Here is a 24,866-nt window from a genome sequence, read left to right on the forward strand (position 1 = left end):
ACACCGTCACCATGCTTTCACAATTTTCCTCCTGTCCCACCAAGGCTCATCTAGCTGCAGTCCATCGCGTCCTCCGTTATCTTAAGGGCACCCTCGATTGGTCACTCCATTACACCAAAACGCGACCAACTGCACTCATTGGCTACAGCGACGCAAGCTATGCCTCCGACATCGACGATCGCCGCTCATTCACCGGTCACTGCTTCATGCTAGGGGAAGCCCTCATCTCCTGGCGCTCTTATAAGCAACGATCTGTCGCCACTTCTACAACTGAAGCGGAATACATGGCCCTCTCGGACACCAGTCGACAACTGATCTGGTTAAGGAACGCAATCCACGAGCTGGAACGAAAACCAAATCTCTCCTTCATTCTTCGAGGCGACAACAACGGCTCTCTCTCTTTGGTTAAAAATCCTGTCTTTCATAAAAGGTCTAAACACATTGACGTACACTTTCATTTTGTTCGGGAACGGTTTGAGGATGAATTATTTGAACTGGAATATATTTCTACGAACGAGAACGTGGCGGATTTACTCACAAAGGGATTGGATAAAGGCAAACATGTTTTATTTTCTTCTACTATTCACTGTGGCTCACGAGGGGAAGTCTTGAAATAGGGCGCTCGGCACGTTTCATAGTTCTGGAAGATTCTCACCATTTCAATATAGTATTTGTCATCGGCGTATGACTCACTTTCCTATTAGTCATTCCATTACTCACACGCTCATGACTCATTGTATCTCTTTTGTACTACCTTTCTTTAGTATAAATACGGGGCATTCCCCCTTAGCTAGCACAAATAACACGATCAATTACTTCACTTCTCCCACATACTTTCTCTAAGAACAACAATGGCGATACAGCACTATCACGAGCTGCATATGAAAAGCACACAGAGATAATGAAGCTACTGCTGGAGAAACCGGGGGTAGACCCAAACATCAAGGACAACAATGGCGATACAGCACTATTACAAGCTGCATATCTGGGGCGCACTGAGATAGTGAAGCTACTGCTGGATAAACCGGGGGTAGACCCAAACATCAAGAACAACAATGGCGATACAGCACTATCACGAGCTGCATATGAAAAGCACACAGAGATAATGAAGCTACTGCTGGAGAAACCGGGGGTAGACCCAAACATCAAGGACAACAATGGCGATACAGCACTATTACAAGCTGCATATCTGGGGCGCACTGAGATAGTGAAGCTACTGCTGGAGATGCCGGGGGTAGAGCTGAGCAGCAAGAACAACGATGATGAGACACCGCTAGCATTAGCTCTCCGGAAGGGGCACACCAAGATAGCGGAACTCTTGAACGAGCACATTAGCTTCAGATCCTTATCAGTGGGCCCTTTTAATGAGCCCGATGCTCCTAACTAAGACACCAACATGGTTCCCAAGTTTCTAACAGATAATCCTTACGTCATGATTGGTTGACCGAGGAGCCCTATCTTTCACAAGGCGAGTTCGAAGAGAATAGTATAGTGCAGGGATTTAGAGGTAGATGTTGAGGGCGGATGATATAGGGCTATCACAGATTTTCAAGTTATAGTTGAATATAATCTATTTCAATCTGTTCGCAAATTTCAGTAGTAGCTTGTGTATATAAGTGGTCGACTGGATAGTCTAGAGATAACACATATGTGATATTTCTTTGAGTCGATAATCTTGCTCACTTGATGAATCATAGAAACTATCTTTTTCTATTCTTCCTGCTATCTATTTTTGAGTGTCTTCCTCAAATATGGTGGGTACATGTACTACAAGAATACGACATCCAACCAAATGCCGCAGTCTCGCGGTACGAAAAACACCCCGCTCTTTGGTACTGTAGTGATGGGGGATGAGATATTAATAAATTAAACAAAGAAAGAAAAAAAAAGAAAAAAATACGATAGAGATAAGACAAAACCTAGTAAGACTTTACGAGACAAGGCGAGACCATGTAAAGTCGACTATGCAAAGTCTCGAGACCATTTTGTAGAAGTTTTGAAACTTTCTTTCTAAAGAAAAATCTTTCTTTATTGCGTTCACTTCAATCATAAAGTTAGGAAATCCCCAATTGATAGCCCTAACCCTCCTAACCCTCCATCATTGGGACATTTCGGGTTATTTTACCTGGAAAGACCTGTAATCCCAAAGTCTCGAGACTTTAGCAAGACTGACCCTTATGTATTGGCAATTACAAAACATGAATCTAATATTTCAAGACGAGACAAGACTATGTTTCAGTCTCGTCTCGTCTTGTATTGTGCCCAATATCACTGGCCTCACAATCACAAATAGCCTACAATTACCAAATTTGAAAGTACCACCTTTGAGCCCATATCACTATCCTAGACAATACCACTATAGATGATCACAGAAACAAAATCTCTTGCCTTATTGCTGCTTGATTTTGGCGTAAGTCAACGTTGAAGTTGAACTCCTATACAAATTTTGGTTTCATCGCAAATTTCTACTTGTTTTTGACAACTCATAATACTTGTACTTTAGTTTACACAACTCTAGCCAGCACGACTTATGACCACACCAATCAGTAAGGGGAGTTATAAGGGTATTTCGCATTTTTATCCAAATGGGTGTTCAATTTCTTTGCAATATCCGGCCGGTAACAGATAATGAAATTTCGAGGTCTGATATATCAGAGCCGGCTTTAACCTCATTTGTTACGGAGAGACGGTCTCCCTACATGTACACAAGGAAGTTGTATTTCTGAAAGTCAAACACGGATTATATCCAAAGCCTATCCAGAAGCTTAGGGTACATTGTCACAACCTCCTCTTAGAATTGATCACGAATCAAAGCTGAGGGCCGACAGATATCATGAACATTGAGTCTTATATCAAAGGTCACACAGCTAGTCGCTATTCCATCTAATCCATAGGAACGGGACATGGACGTTTTGCACTGCTGTACTTCCGAAAGATATCATGTGCACTGGTGGGTAGCCATACCCGTACACGATCGATGCTCAGTCCGAATATCTCTAGAGAAATGGGATCCGGAGCAAATGCATTTTCTCTCGCTTCATGGCATACATCAATATCAGGGGAAAGGGGCTTTGGAAGTGTTGAACTACCCAATTACCGCGTCGACTCCCGCGAAGCGTGAATCAATGTATGGTGAAGGGCCAAGAAGTCCTGCCTTCTCGTCATTCCGATTGGTTGAGTTGCTAGTGACACGAATGCCTGTCTTGGCGCGACATTATATTGTGAGAATCTCACGTGTGAGTACAATAAACTGAGTCGCATCTTGCGATCTTTTACGGTTTCTCTCTCCCACTTTCATAGAGCATGTCTCATTATCATTGTCTCTGACTCGGCAATAGAATTCCATCATCACTTGGCCTCTACGCTAGTCATTGTCTATTGAGAGATCAAGAGAGAGTTAAAAGAACAACCTATATATATACAGCGCCCAGATAAATCCCAACTAGCAAAGTCGACCTACGTTGAGGTAAAGAGGAGACGGCCCGCCGGGGGAGTTGGGGGGGGGGGGGATGATAGGCGCGGGAGGTATGGAAGTACTTCGGTGGGTTTATTACATCAAAAAAATAGAGAATGGAGAAGGAAGCATATATAACGTATTAGGGACTGGAGAAACTTACCCCCGGATGCATTTGAACCTTCAATATTCCGTCCGGAGGCGCAAATCTACAAGTTGCGCTGATACGTCACATGTATGGTGTCGGGGGGTTGTTTGTTGTGGATACATCAAGGTCCAAATGCTCTGGGTGTACTCATGTTTGCTGGCTTTAATACCGAGCATTCAGTAAGATAACAGCAAGCGGTGAGCCTCCCGAGTATGGGATATATGTATGTACCTAGCTAGGGACCAAGAGTAACGCTGAGAACACATGACTCCGATACGTCGTACATAGCGTTACGATGTTCTTTCGGGGAGAATAAATGACAGTTATCCATCCCAACCTTCTTGTAGTAGAAACACTATCGCCAGATATAACAAGAAAACGTAATTCACTGGGTATTTAACGTTTTCCGTCATACCAATCTCACACTTTATTCGCTCCGGTGGCATGCAACTAATGAATTAAACAAAAAAAAATATTCGCCCGGTGTTTGGAATCATGAAGTCTCACTCGCGGTGTCGGGACCATCGATCTCGTCTTCGGCATTGATTGCAGCTAGCTACGACTCACATATGGAGTTTCTCGGGATATAAATCTAGAGCTACATCCGAGAAATATATAGTTTTCAATTCGCACAAATAGTGGTCTAGCACTATTATATCTGGCAGAATAGGGCAGTTATGATAGTGCTACAGTATAATACATGTAGTTAGGATACCGATTTAATTCGGATGTCTTGCGCTATTTCGTATGGGTATAGTCCCTCTTATTTGGCCCCGGGTGTCATCCAGACCATGGTTTACACGTGTTGAATCATGGAAGAGTCTACATAAGTATATATATACAAGATCTCGTTTCTCATCATGATCGATCAGCCCTCAAAGCCCTAGTATACAACAGTTAAAGCGACATGAAACCGCGGCTGATATTGGGTTCTCTTATTCTAATCCATCATCATCATGCCTTTATAGTTATCGTTTAGGGTTAGGTTGCGACTCGCTGGTTTCTCGCTCTTTCTTTCTTTCGGTTCTTGACAATTCAAAGTAAGCTCTGCGTGTATATTTGGTGATTTTACGAGAACTTAGGAAGCACGGGGAATAATATACGCGTACATCTTAGAGTGGGCACCCAGAAATTCTTCCGGTATAGTGGTAGTTGATAAAGGACTAAGTATTCCCGGACAAAAAGCGGCCAACACGCCATGGGCTCATATACTGGCATAGTCAAAGAGATATCGCGGAGAGGATCTTTGATTCTTAATTAAACGTTACAGAATATCTGACTATAGGGTCACATACATACCCTAAAATATATTCCCCGAATCCTTTTCTAGACTTATGTACGGGACAGAGTGCCTAGTATACCATACAATGCACATCTAAAACCCGGCCAGAACTATGGCCCCAGGATCTAATCTTAACTCCGTCCATAATTTAACCCGGAGAGTGTACTCCCAGGCACAAAAGCCTAAAATCAATATCGCAACTATCATTTACTCCCGAGTGACATTTCATGATGATAATTCATTTTAGTACCCGAGCTGCCAAAATGGGAGAATCCACTTATAAAACACGCCGAATCAGCATTACGTCTTTCAGAGAGAGAGAATCATGCAATGGATTTCTATCAAGCTAGGAACACATAAAACAGGTGAATTGAATTCTACGGCCTGTTAGCTGTGTGGGTTAGGGTTGACTCACGAAACAACTGCAACAAACAAGCCCCAGAGACTGTCCCACCCCCCCCAAAATACGGGTGCTCATGCAGAAGACCAAATTGTTCATATCATTGTGTGACCGACCTGATGGTCGACTCAGACCCAGCCTTTTTTTGCACTTTATGGACCAAATGATAATTCTCAAGGCGGCCGCGTCTACCGCAGGCCTGAGGAATAGCGAATCGGACTGGTCTGGGACATTACAGCTCCATTGGACGAGATGAGTGGGTTTGTGTGTTTGAGGCTCAACACACACGTAAACACATACCGACACTTGACCAATCTGAAGATTTACTGAGAGATTGCGCGATAGGCATATAATGCAATGAGGGTAAATAGAGTACACTAGTCTCTAGGGAATGGTGAGCGCGTGCCTCATCTTCGTACATGCGTGCGCGTGAAGCGGCTTGTAGAGTAGAGTACTCTAGGATTAACCCTCGTCATGATAAAGCTGGCAGCTCTGAGACGACAGGTATCAACATCAAAGACAAGAGCTAAGGCGGGGGGCCCCTGGCATTCCAAGCGACAGGCCCCGACTCCAGAGCCAATTGACCTGTCACATCTTGGCTCTCCCACGAGACCAATCACACCCCGTGCACCGCGCTGCTGTGAAACCCCAACTTTATTTCAATGTCACCAACTGGGCTGCGCATGAGACATTCTGCGCATTCGTGTTTTTATCTCTGTCCAGTCCTAGACGCCCGAGTTGATGATGACTGCCCTGCCCTGCGAGCCTCGCTTGGGGGCGTAAACCATGTGTGTGTGTGTCAACTAATGCTACGTGGACCTTTTTTGTCTTTCTTTCGATGGGTAAAGAGAGCACACCGCGTAATTACTCCTGGGCCTGTTTTCGTTCGTTGGTGTTGCGCGTACACGATCGGAAACGGCTGAATTAGATTTCGAACCAGGCGAATGTTGGTCGCTCAATCTCGGGGTGCTCGATCAGCGCGCCGATCGCCGATCATATTATAGAGTACCACTGGTTGTTGAGCTGGGGGTGTAGCCAGCTTTGTGCATGATGCCCGAAGGATTGGTTAGTAAAGTACCTACTCTACCTACATGTAGTCAAGAGTTGGTTTGCTGCTCGTTGGAATGCCTTGTGATGCATTGCCTGCGTGACGAGGGATCGGAACTAATGGTTGTGAATGCAATATCCCCCGACTCGCCGCGCTAGGAGGAGGTTTGTAAGATATCGGGAATGAATGGAGTGGAGCGAGGCCGGTAGCGAAGGGCCAGGCTATGGCTGCGATGCAGTCGAGCAGATCGATGCCGCACCGGCTTTGGGGGGCAGTGTCCAGGGTGGAGATGGACGCGCACTGTCATAGCCTCAAGAGCCAGGTACCTAGCTGGCATGTCCGGTACTGCAACTGCATATCTCGGAGACCATGGGGAAGGGGGGGGGGGGGGGGAGGGGGTGCGGAGTCAAAGAGAATTGAAGATGGATGATGACCTGGCAGCGCCTTGGTGCCACCAAACACTGGCTATAGGTTAGGTTTACTGCCGGGAACCGTGAAACATCGCTTATGGCCCGACCAGCTTCGACTGGAACCTAGATACTATCATAGTGGCATTCAGGTTTCGTGACGCTAATTATCTAAGTCAATGTTGGTTGTCTTGTGAGTGATCGTTTTGTCGTTAATTAAAACAATTGTGATCTTTGTTATCTACAAGTAAAGTATACGTATGTATGGACACTGCTGGCCTGACTTCTCCCTTGTGGAACCTAACATACTCCTCGGTTTCATCCACCGTGCAGGTAATAATGAACATGGCCCAGAAATCATAGTCTCTGTAATGGATGTGTTTGTTTCACTCGTTGTCACTCGACGCTCGAGTGATATACTGTGAATAGCCCGCGCGCCATGCATCGACCATCGACTCCGCTCATGTTTGCTTCTTAAAAGAGATAGAAGATTGTAGTTGACTTCTCACAGATATGCCCTCACTTCTCTAGAGGCACTAACTGTGTTCCTTTTCCTATTGGTAAATAGATCACAATGCATATATATATGAGGTAAGGAATAGCCAAATTATGTAATTTCGAGATTTCCAGACGACTCCGGCGATGCTCCGAGACGGATAAACTCAATATGGTGGACCCCCGACCGTCCCTTTCAAAATACTTTGCGGGTTATATTCTCCCTACTTAACCATACGAGCTTCGGTGCATCTAGCTTGGCCATTCGGCTTAGCCACTGTATATATATATCTGTGATCGAAACCAACGATCACAAAGTACGGATAGACTGTTATGGTACTGTCACACGCACATAGTATATGCTTTTTTCCCCTTCTGCATGAGAACGGGCCGGCCCCGCCGGGCACGGTAAGGTTCATTGGTGGTAGGTTGAACAATGATGATCCAGTGTACCCACAAAGGCACACTCGATACCACTTTGTAAATGGTGGACTATTGCATATTGGTCCTGTCCTTCAACTACGTACGTAATACTGACCTCTATCGGTATGACTAGTATTCAATATCTGAGGATTTGGGGTTGTGACATAAAATGCGCAAGGCCGTATGCGCAGATTCCTGCTTCTATATGGGATCGAGCTAGGCCAACCAGCCACGTTATCTCCTATTGGCTGCACTAACATTGCTGGGGAGATACTTGGGTAAGTCTCGGGTGTTTGTGTGATTTTCCTACAAGCGTATCTCTGAAACAACGCCCAGCTCAACCCAGAGAAGAAGAAGATAATGTGGTTGGTAGAAAATGTCGAAAAAATCGAAATAGCTATGAGACCTCCATCCCTGCTAGTACCTTCTTTCTTTATCTTCCCGCCCCCAATGAGGCTTTCTCTTGTATTGCCAAGAGTTTCGGGACTAAGAATCAGGGCAATGCCCCTTGTTCATCATTAGTCACGTATATAGCCATAGATGCGCCCCAGTAGCCCACGTTGACGGTATCGGATGCGAAAAGGTATCAGTAGAGTATACGTTAAGCGAATGCATCAGACAACCCCGGTTGTGATATCGATATGCCTACTGGTCGGCCAGGAATATACTCTTGATGGCCGGTCTCGGGGTTTACTGCGCATTATGATACAAAGAGCGAGTGAAGGAGCAAAATACCTCTATTGGTTTGTTATCAGTTTCGCAGGCTGTATGCGCAATGTGTCATATCTAATTGGGCAGTGTGAAATCCCTAATACTCAAATTCGTGGGCGGGAAGTAAGACTGCTGTAGACGTGTCCCAACCATGTCTACATACCAATCTCTAAACACTTGGCGCATGTTAGGATATCGTAGTTAGATTTGGAAATCAGCTCTATTACCTAGTTGTAGGTTCTAATAAGATGGAATATTAACAATTTAGATGATATTCTGAGCAAAAGCGTAGTAGATACTGCATGGAAAACATTTGCCCATGGGCCCGTAGCTGGGTGAGAAGCTATCCCTTAACCCGTCAATTGCTGACCCCGGTGATATAGGGGTTGAATTTGTATGGGAGATCTATTATTTGATAAGAAAGATTAGAAGATCTGTTAGTAAAGCCACAGCAAATTTTCTTTTTTTTTGGTGGGTCAGCATTTTGGTGACGGTTTAAGGGGTAGTTTATTTGGATGGTTGCCAAGAGGACGGATTCGCAGGGGGCCGAAGAATGCCGCCCTTATAGAGCCTTTTACAGCGGACAAAAACCAACACCGCTCTTGGGAACCGTCCGAACGAACCGAGGTTTTGCGGTAGAATGATACCAATAGCTCGGGGTTATAGATCGTTTGTGTCATCGATATTCCAGTGGATACTGTGGACGGATTGCTTATTTTGACATTTCATTAAGGTTCAGCTAGCCCTCGCTTGATATTGACTAGAATATGGGTGTTATACAGCCGAACCTTTTCTGCCCTCGCTACGTGTCTGGGGTCAGGTTCTGTTTCAAAAGCTGTCAATACTAGGTGTATGCTAAGAACAATATCCGCTCAGATTTCATCTGCTTTTAGTTTGCGTACCCTACACCTTCTGGTATCGGAGATCGGGCTTTGGGGGTATTGTGATGATTGGAATCGAATTTCAAATATTGCACTTAATTGAGCGCCGGGGATAATATTACTGAGCTTTTAGAGATGTGGGTTAGCCCACATACACTCCTGGGGCGCTTAGTTGTCAATTTCGATCACATCTCGACAAGATATGTACTACATGGGAGTTCCAAGGGGTATAGTAACTAGCTGGCGATGGCTTAATATCCTATCCTGTCCTATATTCCAAGATAGCCACTCTCCTTCTTACGATCCAATTTGATTCCGAAGCCAGCCCACTCTGTATTTTGGCCAAAGTGAAAGGGAGTTTGAGCGAATGTTGGGATCTTACTCGCTTTCGATCCCTATTTCCATCCTTTCATTTCACTTCGAGTGCCACTAGGATACGTAACGTTGAGACGTAAGTATTCGTCTGATAGTTCCACATCTGTCTCGAGCACCGAGAATGTACGGCTATCCTTTTCTCCCTGCGCATGCTTCGGCAGGAAAGACTCTACCCGAATGATAGCTTGTGCGCCAACGTCGTCAGTAGAATGTGGGGGTGGTTGGTCCCCAATGGTCAATTGATCAATTAGCCTTGTAGATCAAATCGACCAGGCGATCCAAATGCCCATCCCTTCTCTTCTGCAATACCGGACAGTACATGTATATATAAATGTAGTTATGTGGTGGCCTATTGTGAAGGATCGAAGATGGGGAATGAAGTCTGTTACGCCTCTAGGTAGCCTAATACCTATTGTGTGCTAAGATATCGCCCTATCGCCAAGACCCCAAGCCCCAGGGTTACATACATTAATTAAAGTTATGATCGGCACAGGGTTTCACCCGCCCTTGCTGCGGCCATGGCGGTGGTTAAATTAAAGTTTAGCTGCCTCTAACCGAGCGCCAGGGTGCTTGGCATCAGCGATGAGGCTTTTCGCAGCTGGTGTCAGGGTCTAGCTACGTGCACATCTCGATTCACAGCGATGTCAGAGTTTCTATCGCAGCAAAATCCATCTTAACCTGCATATTTAGTTTTAGTTTAGTTTTGTGTGGAAGGTTGGTCATCTGGGCTTGCTTGGTGGCGTTAATACTGACTAAACCTAGCTCTAGCATACCCTACATTGGTTGCATGCAACCCATGACACCAAGTACGAGAGAAACATTCGGTGAATAAGAATACATAACCCTGAGCTCTTAGGGTAGGTAAAATAGCGGTGGTATTTCTTAATTAAAACAACAGGTAGGTGTAGTAGGCGTTATATGTGTGGACACTATGTAGAAGGCCACAGTCTGTAAAGGTACTAGCGTCTTGGCAAAGGCCAGAGGGAATGACGAGAGAGTTACATGTCCATTAGACTTAGGATAAGATGAGGATTCGCCTTCCTATTAGACTATCATCAATGATAATACTGAATACAGTGAACTTTACACTCACCTCAGTAGGTGTATAACCCTAACCCTATCAATACCACCTTAGATTTCCGGAGGCGTGGAAAAGAACATAATAATGGAGGTGGTGACATCGTATCTTAGAGGACGGGATGACGACACATTGTACTGTTAGTTGGCTCTAAGCGAGGAGGAGGGACTCCTCTTCACTTTTCCTCTCAAAGGCTCTAGATCTAGACTAGAATAAAATCTGCAATTCGATTCTTCTATATCTGAATTCCCCCATAACGTTCACATTTCATAGAAGATCACGGGGACCGTTCGAGAAGTACTAGCTGCGGTGGAGACATTCGGCCACCACAGAGACTGCTCTACGGGTAGCCCGTACGTTCACGCTAAGGTCATTGATACAACTCCATTTGGCTGATCTACCGGGATTTATTGAAACGAGGGTGTTTTGAGGCATCTTCGAAGCCGGTTATCCATCTGCCTTTACTTCTATAGAATTTCACCGTGGGGATCAACACTCGTGCCACCGCCCATCCCTATATACATATAGCTATGGTAAGAAGGGATCGCAAGCTATTCTACCCGACTAGAGTGCCCGGCGGTCTATCACAGCATCCGAAGTAATCAGAGGATAAGATAACATAGTTCATATTGTATTACTCGCGTGCCTAATGATGAGTGTTAGTCATTTGAGATCCCCGGAGGTGATGTTGATGGGGAAGCGAGATGTTGGTCGTGTAGAGATGAACTTCTTTCGTTTAGAGATGATCTCTATCATTCTTTTCAGTCTAAAATAGTATGCGCGAGTCAGGTCAGCCCAAGTTCAAATTTTGAGACGTAATCTTCGAATCTGGGTCTCCAGTACTGTTCGTCTAGAAACCCACGCAATTGATTTATTTAGACCATAAGGCCTTCCCGAGTTCTTGTGCCTCAATGGTACTCTCCAACCGGGGAAGGGGGTGCCTCAAAATTAGAAAAGACCAACTACGATGCATGCACCGCTCTACATATACAGTCAGATGGGCCTAAATGGGTAGGAAGCTTGCCAAGTCTCGAGACTTTCAAAAATTTCGAGCTGGAAATAACCTACAGCGGAAGGCTCCGAGCAATGAAGAAAAGGAAGACGGAGTCATTCGTTCAAGATACACTCTAGCCCGTAGTTTCCCCCGGGTTTCCTGTTGCGCATGCCCCTATGCATTCATATACCTAGCTTCCCTCTCGCTCACTGGCTCTCCATTCATTACTCCAGCCGGGCGTAGTCATTTAATGCATATGCGACGCACATCATATCAGCCATCCTGCTATGGTCGGTTGTGAATTACTTCTGTCTCCAATAGTATATATATATATGCATGAACTAGATGAAAGGCATCGCAGCACGTAAGCGCGTACGCCATTCTACCAATCCCATGATATATCATCAACATTCAAACCTTTTAGTTCAAGTGCGCAGCCCGTGTGTTTGCCCCAATTCATGTGCGGTGGGACAGATTTGGGTATGGCGGTGCGGTGAATCAAAATGCATTATTCTGCCTATACGATTATTGTTATAGAAATCCGGGCAAGCTTCAAGGCCGAACTTACGGGGAACAAGGCCAATAACCACACACACACAGCCAAGGCTAGTCCCCGAAGTTATCTTACTAAAAGAGAAATCCTTGGCAAATATACCAGAAACATGGATAAACAACTACCACAGTCTTTAGCAATGCCGTACCGCTGCCGTGGCGCCACCGTATACTTCGTTATCATATTTACTCCCATTTCTGATACTGTATGTACCTCTTAATTAATGTGACCTCCGCTGGTAGTAATGGGCTCGGCGAACGTACATTGTAGAGGAAGATAAAACGAACCCCACCGATATTTGGTCTAATACAGACTTCCTATTGTGAGATAGATAGAGGTGATCCCGCCGATTGAGTTGTGTTAGGTGTGTTTAATTTACCCGACAGAAAGATGATAGGAGAGCTGAGTATGGTTCCCCAAGAAAACCAAAGTTTTCATTCAATTCAACCAGTAAGGAGGGTTCTCTAATTGTACATACAAGGATCGACGTCGGCGATGAGTTCGTGTGTAAACTAGTGCTATTTAACATGCATGATCGAACGGACGTCAACAGCTGAAACTCCCGCTGTATTCGCCCATATCTAGTGATGCACACGAGATAAAGAGTCTCGAGACTATTCTTTTAAGATGATATTACGAGGGAAGACGAGGTCTCTACTAGGGGGTGAAACTATTAGTCTCGAAGCTAGTCAAGGTAGTCTCGAGAAGTCCCAAAACATCATAAAATGTTGCAAAAATGGAAGATGAGGTTGATCTGATGCATTCATACGTGTATCAATTCAAGAATATTGAATGAAATTAATGAATTAAAGAAGAAGAAAATTCAAGAGGATTCAACGCTGATTCTGCTTTCGTACATGTATGTACTTCGGGTGCAATGATAAGTGAGAAGACACCTTCGCACAGCCTCTGTAAGCAGGTGTCTTCTCACTTATCATTGCACCCGAAGTACAAGGCCTGTAAATGCTCGAGCTGCGGTCTCGATACTTTGGGTGATACCGATCCTGGATCTAGATCCTTAACCACTGGGCCCGCCCTTAATTCTCAGAACAAGACGAGCTCGAAATCAGTGGAGTCTCATCTTGTTTGTGTTATATGTATCACTACGTACCGTACCCATATCGGTGTTTAGCAATACCTCGCATTTGGTTATGGTACCATATAGATTCAAATGCGCATGAAGAATCAGCAGAACCTCCTATTATGGTGCCAACTGAGAAATTGGGTGCAGCGCCTGACGTTTGACCGCGCATGCCAGTCGCCAACAATGCTTAAACTGGTCAACTGAGCTGCATTGAAATTCGCTGAATAGACTCTAGTGTTTGTTTGATCTCGTTTCAGATATGCGATTTGCCATCCAGAGTGAGTCAGTCTCCCCAGATCGATATTGGAAGGTCTATTTAACCTGCCAAGAGGTGCCCTAGGGGCCTGGGTCGGGAAAGCTTATATAAATATCGGGATCGAGAGCTAGCTGGTGTGATTAAATGATTAACAAGGTTGAATGTGATAGGTTATACAGAATATTAATCTGATACTAACTTTAAAATTTATATACTAGCAAGCTTAAGTATGTATTTACCATCGACATATATCCCCCAGTTCCCGAACATATATGATAGTAGAGTGCATGAGCTGGCTCATTTGAGGATTTAAATACTCGAAGCTCTTAGAAAAATTCCTCTCCAGCCAATTCGCGGTGCATATAAGATCACAGTAAGATACCACATGCTGGGGTATAATTAATGAATTAAACAAACAAAAGAACAAATATGCTAGGTGTGTTCTGTTTCAGGGCTAGGGTCTTAATATAATCATTCTCCATATGTGTATGTTAGTTAAAAGGTTGGAAGTCGTTGAAACCAGATCCCTACACGAAATTCCGGCCTTAGTTAACGCACGGGTATGTATATCTGGTCTAGATAAGACGAGCAGAAAACAATTAACACCAGTTATGGTGGTGATGGAGCGAAATTTGCTTGTCGGTCAGTGCCGCCCTCTCTCGTTCCCAGGCTTCCTATGATTCTGATTGGTCAATAATCGGGTGTGTAAAGTCGCGAAAAACCTTGGCGCCAAGAATATTTGTCTGGGCACGAGACCCATGTATGTAGACTAGACCGTAGCACTACGGTAGTAGGGGTAAGTCTGTATCCCTTGGACGGATGAAACTTGCACGCACTTAATAAGGCAATTGTCTTTCTTTTTGCAGGTGATAACAATAATTGAGCCAATCAAAAACCAGATATAGTTACCATGTAAGGCTAGTGATAGCTGAAAGAGTGAAGTTGCGAATTTGGAGGTTTCATCCGTCCAAGGGATACAGTGGACTACTAGTGTTGCCACCACGAAAAGAACTAGAAAATGCAAGGGGATAATTTGTATGAGAGATCACCGCCACTCCATACAAATAATCCTTGCCCTAAGCAACTGGTTCTTTTTGCACTTCATGTGCGCGGGTGCGCGCATTGCCAGCTTCATATTGAGCTGTCGTATTTACTCGCAGCGCCGAGACCTGCGCCGAGACCTGTAAGAGTGAAAAATGGACCACTAGAAAGCTCAAGCTGATGGAGATCATTTCTGATTTTGCATGCGAGTCTGAATTATGGACGAAAAATGGCCGAGGATTAAAAGTCTTTCGATGCCATGACTTAATTAAGCGGGATACAAATAAGATGATATAATATTCATTGACCGCAAGGATACGCATAGAGAATATTAATACCTATATAGAATTTCACTCTTAAAGGACATCTTATTTATTATTTCTTCGTGGATCTGATATGGTTGCCCATAGCCAGCTCTAAATCTAGTCGCCGTATACGCATAAGACAAAGCTACTGATTCTAAGCCTTAAGTATGCTTGGGTTGTCCAAGGCGCGCGCCGATCCCCTTTATAGGTCTTTCTTTCTTTTCTTTTTTTCTTTTTCTTTTTCTTTTCATTTTTCATCATTGCAGAATTGAACCCCTACTGACTTTATGCTCGCATATTTCGACGATCACTAGCTTTGCAAACATTGCGCATGCTTCGCGACCTAGCAGGCCGGCTTGGACTAATGAACATAGACAATTGGGCGCCAGAAACAAGGCTGGCCTTTGATCGCTATGCTAATATGCTAATTGGATACATGGCAAAAAACTAGAGATAATCTCCCTCCCTCTCAAATACTTGACCACACACAGCTTACTTTGATTAACACAGCTACCTACTTAAGGTAAAGCGAGTAATTAGCCTTGAGTCGTTTCTAGCTTATAAAGGCTTTAGTGAGCTGGCAACTAACCTGAATCCCATTCTGGCTGGAGCTGAAGATGCTTGCACTTGTATATGAGGCGCCTAGGACTAGAAGCACTTGATCCCCAAAAAGGGTGAGAACCCCAATACTAAATCTCATTTAATCAAAACCTGGGCTAAGTCTTGGATCGTATGAGTACCTTTTTATCCTCATCGCTAACTGAGTGGGTTTCAGTTTCCGTCACGAGACATGTGCACGCAGGTCTCAATATTTATTCTACTAATTCTAATTATTCTCTCTACACCATCTTTTGTTACCTGATCTAGCGAGTAGTACAGGAGCTCTTATGCATCCTTGCTGGCATGATCATGGGCAGCTTCCTATGGGTATGCGCTCGATTGGGCTGCATCCACCACCAACAGTAAGACAGCTAGCTCCAATTGAACCCCTCCCCCCTCCCCCCTCCCCCCTCCCCCTGGTACAGCCCCGTAGTATCACGTTATAACTGATTGGTCACTATATATGCTCCATGGGAACTTGTTCATTCAGTTTTTTATATGTAGGGCGCGTGCTTTCCTTGTATCGTATAATTCTTCGAGCATACGAAACAATCCCGCCAAAGAAACCCCCTCCTCTCCAGAATATTTCAAAGTATTTCTCCGTAACTGATCTATTAACCACAGCTCTTCTTTTTCTTTTCCACATTCCCGAGTATCGCCACAGGTACTTCCTACGGGTTTTGGACCCTGAGCCGCATGCCCGCTGACGACGTCACTCTCCCTTTAATCGAGAAATTTGAACCCAAAATGAGTGACCGCCAGTACTGGCGTCCCTGGACTCTCCGCAAATCTTTACTGATCTCCTTCATTGGGCTTTGCGCCGGGCTACTTGTTGCCAACGAGCTCGCCAACTTTGGCTGCAAACGACATGGTAGCTGCCATGTCTTTGGCTCCAGGGAAAACGGGCATATGCCCAAGCTCTCCACATTTGTGTACAGGACACTCCCGGCTATACTTGGTATCGCTTTGGGTCTTCGGTGGTATGCGACACATTATGATATCATCCGGCTCGAGGCATACTCCCAAATGAGCTCAAAGTACGGTGCGAAAGCCTCGTGCTCACTCTTCCTGCAATATCCGTATGAGTTTGTCTTTGCTCTGCCTTTCAAGGCCTTGTTGAGGGAGTAAGTTATCAATATTTCCACTAGCTAGGGGATTCCTAAGTATGTACTGACCGAGTTTATGACAGACACTACGTTGTGGCCCTATCGTCGTCAATCCTCTTCATAGTGAGCTACGGGCTCGTGCCACTGGTCTCGAATATGTTTGATGATACCGTTGGCAGCACCTCCATCTTCGCAAACGCCAGCCGGGTCGAGTTCAACACAACGGCCCGGCAGGTACCTGCAAATTTCACCTTCTCAGCCTACGACTTCGCATGGAGAAGCGGCGAGCTTCCCCCATTCACGACCGAAGACTTCTCGCTACTTCCCGTAAAGCCACTGGACGAGTTCCCGGTGTTCCACCTAGGAGAGGACTGGGCCTTCTTGACGACGCTGTACGAGGCCGATCTTGAATGCACCGAGGCACACCATATTAATTACACCTATAGCTACTGGCCAGACAACAAGCACCTGGTCGTGGAAATCTTCCAGAACGAAAGCAGGAGTTCAATTGTGAGGGCGTGCGATGCCCTCGGCCAGGAGAGGACCGATGAATACAGTCTTCTCGGTACCAATGAGTGCACGGAACTTGCATCCTTCGTCGCGCCGTGGGCGGGCCTTTTCGGGCCTATAGCGGAGGGGTCGACGACATTCATGTTTAGCTGGGCCTCTGGTTCACCAGCTGGTTATCCAGGTGTCAGCGCCAACGTCAGCTCCCCAGCTCCACTTGATATGACGGCCATCTTCTGCACGACGAAATACTACGCTCATACTGTCAATGCCACCGTCTCAATGCCCTCGGGGAGGGTGCATCCAGACAATGTACATCGTATCGGCGAACGGGAGGAGATTGAACCTCTTAAGGGCTTCACCGAACTCATCGCCGGAGTAACCCGACCCGACCCGAACTTGTGGTTGGAGGACGTCTTCGTGGCCAATAGGAGTGTGCTCGGGATTACTCCCCTCCGTTTCGGGTACCAGCCTGACAAGGTCGTGGATCTCAAGTATGACCTTGTGGAGAAGTTCGGGGAAGCCGCTATACCGGTGAATCCGAAACGTATTGTCACCACTAGCGAGAGTAATATCTACATGTCGATGACGAACACGTTGGTGGCGTTCTCGCTGGGTGACAGGCAGAACGACACGGCGGCGCTAGGGAAATTGCTGGATCCAAAGGAGCTGGGGAGCTCGCTCAGGAAGGCGCTGAAACTGTGGTTTGCGTTTGCAATGGCCGGGGAGACGGCAAGAAGCAATGAGAGGAGCACTACTATCCCGGTGGAGCGAAAGATCCCACAGGTCGTGATCACGGTCAACCGAGATTGGTCGCTGGCAGCGAGGATAGGACTTCCGTTGGTCGCCGTGCTGGCCGCGCTTCTCACCTATCTCTTGGAGGGGCGCCCGTGCCATATAGAAGGGGAGCCAAGCTCTATGGCCGCAGCCCTGAAGCTACTATCCGCCAGCCCGACACTCTGTGCGGTGATGCAGCACTCCGAATATCACCCGATGAAGACGCTGATGGAGGAACTGGACAGGAGGGGATTCTATTTCAGGTTGGGCCCGAACAAGGAGGGTGCCCTTCAGATACGGGTGTTCCGTGGAGAGGGAGAGCGCGCGGAGGAGGTCCTGGAAGGGTCTGAAGATTTGAATGTTTTGAAAGCTCCTCTGGCCGATGCTCAGGTGCAGAAAGACTTTGAATGGGTATCACCAGATCTGATTGCGACGGCCAATCTTGCTCTCTTCCCCATCTTTATCCTGGCATTGATCGCCACCACGGCATTGGCCAAGAAACGCAATGGTACGTATATATAGTGACACTCGAAATTCCTTGAATGGCCGTGCATGTATCGTTCTTCTTATCCTGCTCGGGCCCGGCTAACAGTGAGTGCACCCCACAGGATTCCCGATGCCCGACGACCCAAGCTCGTTCTGGTCAAAGGTTTGCTTCGGCACTGTTCCCATGATTTTTGGGATCACGGCCGAGGCGCTCCTCGTCATTCTCGGAGCCACTCAGTGCATGATGGTCCCGTACCAGGCCCTCGTGACAAAGAAGGCAAAGTACATCGACGCTCTCGACTCCAAGTACAAGAGTAACCCTCCGCACCTTCAGCTGCTCCAATCGTTCAAGCGCGGCCAGTACACTCTTTTAATCCTATCCTTGACCATCCTGATCTCGAACGCCCTCCCCATGGCTATGAGCAGTATCTTCTCCCATACCCCCAACCAGCCGAGGATTGAAAAGCTACACGACCCCTTGGTGGACATTCCCCGTGCCCGACAGGAGATGTTTTTCCAGCTAAACAAGAAGATGGCCAATCCTGACTACACCCCCTCGTGGACCACGGAGGAATACTACATCGACTCCCCCTTCATCATCGCCCCGATTGGCGAGAACAAAACCTACGCAACGCGTGCTTTCGGGATAGACGTCAACTGCACCGTGGTCCCGGAAAACAGGGTCACCTTCCCGTGCAGCACGAGTGCGCGGTCCACGAACGCCAGTATTCCGTCCGACTGCGAGCCGTACCAGCGCACCGACAACGTGATGTTCCTCAACAGCCCGTGTGGTGGCCTTGAGCTTCCCATAGTCACCACTTGGAACGGGACCTCCGGAGACCACGCCAAGGTTGACGAAAGGTGCCCGGGTCTTATCTTTCCCATGTGGCTCCAGAACCAGAGGTATACTGTGGATAAGCCCCATAGGATAGCAAGGGCGCCAGGGTACAACAGGACTCTGTTCCAGTTCGGGAAAGAGGACAAGTACGACTTCATGGTGCTGAACTGCTCCGTCGCCGACCGCATCGCAAATGTGGACGCCACCGTTCATGACGGCAAGGTCATCTCCGTGAAAAATGAGGTTTTCGAGTCGTTCAACAAGACCACAACCCACTCTCTCGCTCACAATTTCATCAACGTTACGGCACGCCTTGCCAGGCAATATGGGGTTTATGGAACCCACGCAATCCAAGATATCAACCCACTAGTAGCTCAAGTCAACCCAAACGTAGTGCGAGGCAACGAAACCCATGTTCCATCCAGTGCTGTGGTGACGAAGCCCTTCGCGGACGTCCTGAAGCAGCTGTTTCCGCTGCTCCTGAGGCTGTATGCGGAGGAGTTGTTTGGCGTCGAGTATATCACAGAATATATCAACTACAGGGCGCACATTAACATCATACCCTTTGGCGTGGCGATGGGAGTGCTGGTGTTGGTCTTGGGTGTGGTTGTGAATGTGTTTACAAAGCATGCAGGGAGGGTGATGGGACATCTGCCATGGAGCCTGGCGGGGATGTATTCCCAGCTCTATGCGAGCAATGCGAAGAGCGATACGAACAGGGCTGGGAAGGGACTTGAAACAGTGGAAGAAGTGGAACTATCGGCGGAGTATGCATATGGGGAGTATCCGAATAAATTGGGGAAGCATTATGGGGTGTATAGGGTTGTGGACGAGGATCTGCACCCACCCGCGGTGGAACTGGTTACTTAGATTTCGATGCTGGATGGCGAATTGTGCTCTGGACTGGTGTTCTTTCATATCCTCTGTACATATATATCTTGTCTTTTTTTTAATCAAATTCACGGCGGCCTGCGCATGCGCCGACCAATCCGCAATGGTTTGAGTTGAGAAACACCGGTGTCCACCTTACAAAAGCTGTGGCGGGGGCACTGCCAGATTAACTGAGGATCGGGGGGGTCCTTTACATACCGTCAGCATCCCGCCAAATCTTCTAATCAATCATATTGCCAGCTCTGAGCTGTGATTTGTGCAAATACTGGGCGGTTTTATCTAGTCGACTGAGAAGGCAAACTTACCACAGTTGGATCAAGGAGCCTCAATTGTATTAAACTCGCGCTGCTAAAAGCCTCTCATCATGGAGAAATGAATACACAATTGCCAAAATGCGGGTGACGGGATCGCAGAGCGATTGGACCTGCTCATATTAGAAATATATAGAGCAAACTGGATTTCTGTTAGAGGGTAGGAGGTTTTAGGAGGCAAATAGTAAGACTCGGTACTGTGGGGCTGGATTCTTTTTTTAAAAAAAAAAGGCCCAAAAGATCATTGAAGAGGAAGGGCTTAGAGGATTGGGCAGAAACACAACAAGGAATAACTAGGGGCCGATGCACACTGCTGGCTAGATGAGATCGTGAAGTTTACGAGGATGGTGTAATATATAGCCACCCGCCACATATTTTTGTTTAGAGGAGTTATCGGCCATTCGTGCCTCAGTTAAGATATCTTCCATAACGAACGGTTCCAGATAACTATAACCGAAAAGATACAGAGCAAAGCTCAGTTATGTACTTGTACACACTGCGAAATCTTTAGAACAACCAGACCTACCTGTAAAAACACAAAATACTTCCTTTAAAGTTTGTTGATAAAGCCATATTTAATTCGAAGCTCAAGCCTATTATAGACTCTGGGCACTATTCATACATTTTGTATTGTGACTTTTAGGTTGAGTTATCGGTATTTTTTTTTTAAATGGCTAAATCTCCTTTTGTTATTTTCCATAACATCTCACTAGCCATAGTAAAGCGCCAAGGTATTTTTTGTTATCGTTATGGAAAACCCGTAGCTAAATCTCCCTACTCGGACACAGATTGTAGTACTCTCATCCGCTAGGAAACGAATCAAAAATGCACCCTTCTTCCCACGTAATCCCTACCACGGGAAACGTGTGTGGAAAGTGACCATATGGACCGCAGGCCAATTGCAAGTCCCGAAGAAATGAATCCAATTTACATGTAGAAAGGAACGTTCTTAACCAATTTCTTGACATATTTAAAATCCCTAAGTTCCCGTCAAGGCAGTAGCCATATGCGCGGTGTGCGCAATTGTTAGTGTAAAAAAACCGAATTCGCGAAAGATAGAGGAGTTTAACCTACTATTCTGGTTGCTTGTCCTTGTCCTTGCCCGAGTCCTCGTCCCGTCCCCAGTCCCGTCCTCGTTAGATGGAGGGTACTTTAGGTGGAGAGAATGCTCCTTTAGTTCTCTCGAACGGAGAAAGCTGGAGTACGATCTCTAGCATCATCTACATACATCACGTCTTATACACTGTCTTATGGACTTTCCGGTACTGGAAAAACCAGGCTATGGCTCATGAAGGTGCAAGGATTTGGGTCATGGAGGACAACGCATCTGCTCACAAGGCAAGATTAACTGAAGCCCGATGCGATTATTATAACATGCCTTCTCTTTCCTGCCCTGCCTGTTCCCCTGAGCTCAATCTCATCGGAAACGTATGGAATCTTTTGAAAAGCAGGATTAATATGAGAACTCCTCGTGGCTGAAATGGGAACTGCCATAGATGAGTGGGGCAGTATCACAGAGGATGAACTTTTAGAGTATATATTGATACAATGCCAGAAAGGATCACTGCTGTAATAGAGGTAGGGGTGTCATACTCAGTAAATAGTTTCCTTCGCGAGACCTATTTCCCCCAGATTTTGACATCTGTCCGTTTCCTCGAGACCTTTTTCTACGGGTTTTGGTATCTCTCCGCTTCCTCTACCAATGGAACGCCCGGCCCTGTACCCTTGTATGTGACCGCATAACTATTGCATTGTCCGGTACTCTTTTCCTGCCCCGAGTAGTTATTGGATGGAAAATACGCCCCGCAGACCGCTAAAAGGTTGAGGGGGGGTTCATCCGAGAAGCAGCTCATTTATCTCGGTGGTCCTTGACAACGACAATGCCAGCTACTGAGCCGTCTACAGGTAGAGTAGGCACATACGGCTGATGTTAATAACTAGGCTGAACGGAGGGTGACAGCCCATCATGGAATCGCTGACAGCGTGCACCTGCATGATTGCTTTTCAAGTAGGTATTACCTATATTTGGATACTTGCAACAAGCAGAGTAGAGTAGAGTAGGTAGAGTAGTGAGGCAGGTCCTCGAGCAAATGCAGGCAGTATTACACTTGCGCCAGCCTCAGCCGCGGGGGGGGGAAGCAGCCCATCGCAGTCCAATTTTGGAACCAAGCCAGATAAAACACGACCCAAATGACAGAAAAGGGCTCTGCGCATACATTCACATCGGGCATTGCAGTAAGCTGACCATGAACCGCACTCGATCCAAGCCCAAGAGTCTCCTGCATGGGGCCAATAACACCCTCCCCGTAGACTGTACCTACATGCTGTGCCATTGGACCGGGCCAGCGCTGCAAGATATTCTCGTCTCTTGGAACTGCTAGACTAGGTACGTCTCCTACTACAGTACTGCTAGGCACTCTGAGTACTCTACATGATATTCCCACATCTTGGATGAGGTGGCATCCGACCATGTACATATATAAAGTCGGCCCCCAGCAGCTCGTTCTATCCTGCCCCAGCATCGACAGCAATTCCCTCGGATCACTACTATCCCCCCCCCACACTCATCCAACAATGAGTGCAAACCTTCGATATCTCCTAGTCTTCTTTTGCGTCCTCCTCACGGTTGGCGCTGATACCTTCCCCGCCTACAATGTCAAACCACGCGAGGCAACCCCCGATGGCTGCCTCGAGTTAGCCGGGGCCCTCTTCGGACCCGACGACTACAAGATCACCATGCACAACGGACGCTACATTGCGCTCGCCTGCGACGGCCGCAAGCGCGTCGAGTGCGACACCATCTCTGGCGGAGTCTTTGGAACGGACAATTGCGATTCCCCCGACCCGGCCGATGGCGCCCCAAACGATATCCCGACTGAAGAGGAAGCCATCAAGATGGGGATGGAGCTGCTCACGAGCCTCCACATGCTGCCTGAAGAGGAGGGCGGCGTTGTCATTGAGCCCGCAAGCACCAGCAACACGTTCCTGGCCCACGAGTATGAGTTTGGCGAAGGGAACTACGTTCGCGATGACTGGAAAATTGATATAACGGTGAATTTAAAAGTCAGCATCGTAGTTGGGGACAATACATTCATGCTCACAGGCGGTGGGGGGAAGTTCCTGGTCACGTACGGCAGCTGCGGGAAGCCGATCGTGTTCCAGGCGCTCTGGCGGGAAATCTGCGGGGAGAAGATGGAAGAAATCCCTTCCCGGGAGCAGGCGATATCAGAATATATAGCAAGTCTGGGCCCGCTCGGCCCTAACGCGACTGTCGAGGCCAAGCTGGGCTACCAGTCCGAACCGTTCGGGGTATGTCAGGAGGTCATGCATCCAGTGTGGATACTTGAGGGAGAGGTTGTCGCGAACGGCCAAAAAGTCCCAGTCCGGCCCCAGAACTCTCGCTATGCGGCTTCAGATAACCAGATAACCCGCAGAGATTCGGGCACCGGATCCCTACCGAGGGAGGCCCACTGGCCAGCCCCCCGATCCAACGACGACGACGATAACTGTAAACTCGAGGTGGGGATGGAATATCTTGGTGAGCCATACGGCCTGGGGCTCGCGAGCGAGAACGCGGCCGGTTTCCGGTCCGGGGTCATGCACACCGCGCCCATCGGCAACGTCACATACGAGAAGAGCAATGCGCTTGTCTGGGGCTCCGATTGGACGACAGATAACAAAACATACGTGGAGTCAGCCGACCTGGTGTGGTACACCGGCCATGCAAACAGCAACGGCTGGATGGTCACTGTGCCAGACACAGGAGCACCAACAATGGCCCGCTACACATCCTTCAATCAGTCGGGCAACGGGCTCGGAGAGCAGGACCTCGAGTGGCTCATCATCGCTGCCTGCGGACCGCACCAGGACGAGGCGTTCGAAAATGGCGCGGGGAGCGTGTTTGATAGGTGGAGGGGGATCTTTCATGGGCTACACATCATGTTTGCGTACGGCAGCGCGTCGTCCGATTCGGCGGAGGAGGGAGCCAAGTTCATGAGGTACGCACAGGAGGGCAACAGCCTGATCGATGCGTGGTTCCGGGCCGCGAAGGAAGTGCAACCCCCGGGGGTCGTCGTGACGGCGATGTGGGCGGACGGTGCCAGGGATGACCATCTTCCGGGCTACGGGTCTGTCTCCGAGGACAGCTCCTCGGCGCCGCAGGAAATGTGGTTCATGTGGACGACTACTTAGTTGGGGGCGTGTCTGTGCAGTAGCTCATAGAACGTCTTTCTTTATTTTCTTTTTAGTTTGTCTATCGATATGTCTGAAATATACTACATCTTTTTCTACATTATGATTCTCGTGAACTGGCATGCACAGTACATGAAGTGAGCCACAATCATTCCGCGGCCAAATTCTTCTCCGATTAAACATACTGAGCAGCTGTGTAGCTTGTGGGTGGGTGAAATAAAGTT

General features: G+C 47.2%; 3 protein-coding genes across 3 annotated transcripts; all 3 read left to right on the forward strand.

Moving 5' to 3' along the window:
• Positions 1–901: 901 nt before the first annotated feature.
• Positions 902–1,387, forward strand: LAJ45_10184 (uncharacterized protein; the record flags this gene model as incomplete). Its single annotated transcript, XM_046119712.1, has 1 exon — positions 902–1,387. One exon carries the CDS (start codon positions 902–904, stop codon positions 1,385–1,387), a length of 486 nt encoding a protein of 161 aa, XP_045967011.1.
• Positions 1,388–15,858: 14,471 nt separating this feature from the next.
• Positions 15,859–20,119, forward strand: LAJ45_10185 (uncharacterized protein; the record flags this gene model as incomplete). Its single annotated transcript, XM_046119713.1, has 4 exons — positions 15,859–15,897; positions 16,160–16,659; positions 16,725–18,433; positions 18,534–20,119. The coding sequence occupies 4 exons, from the start codon at positions 15,859–15,861 to the stop codon at positions 20,117–20,119; spliced, it is 3,834 nt and encodes a 1,277-aa protein (XP_045967012.1).
• A 2,906-nt stretch (positions 20,120–23,025) lies between these two features.
• Positions 23,026–24,642, forward strand: LAJ45_10186 (uncharacterized protein; the record flags this gene model as incomplete). Its single annotated transcript, XM_046119714.1, has 1 exon — positions 23,026–24,642. One exon carries the CDS (start codon positions 23,026–23,028, stop codon positions 24,640–24,642), a length of 1,617 nt encoding a protein of 538 aa, XP_045967013.1.
• Positions 24,643–24,866: the final 224 nt, after the last annotated feature.

The sequence above is a fragment of the Morchella importuna genome (genome assembly GCF_003444635.1).
Source record: "Morchella importuna strain M04M26 chromosome Unknown Morimp01GS043, whole genome shotgun sequence".
In the NCBI taxonomy this organism is placed as follows: domain Eukaryota; kingdom Fungi; phylum Ascomycota; class Pezizomycetes; order Pezizales; family Morchellaceae; genus Morchella; species Morchella importuna.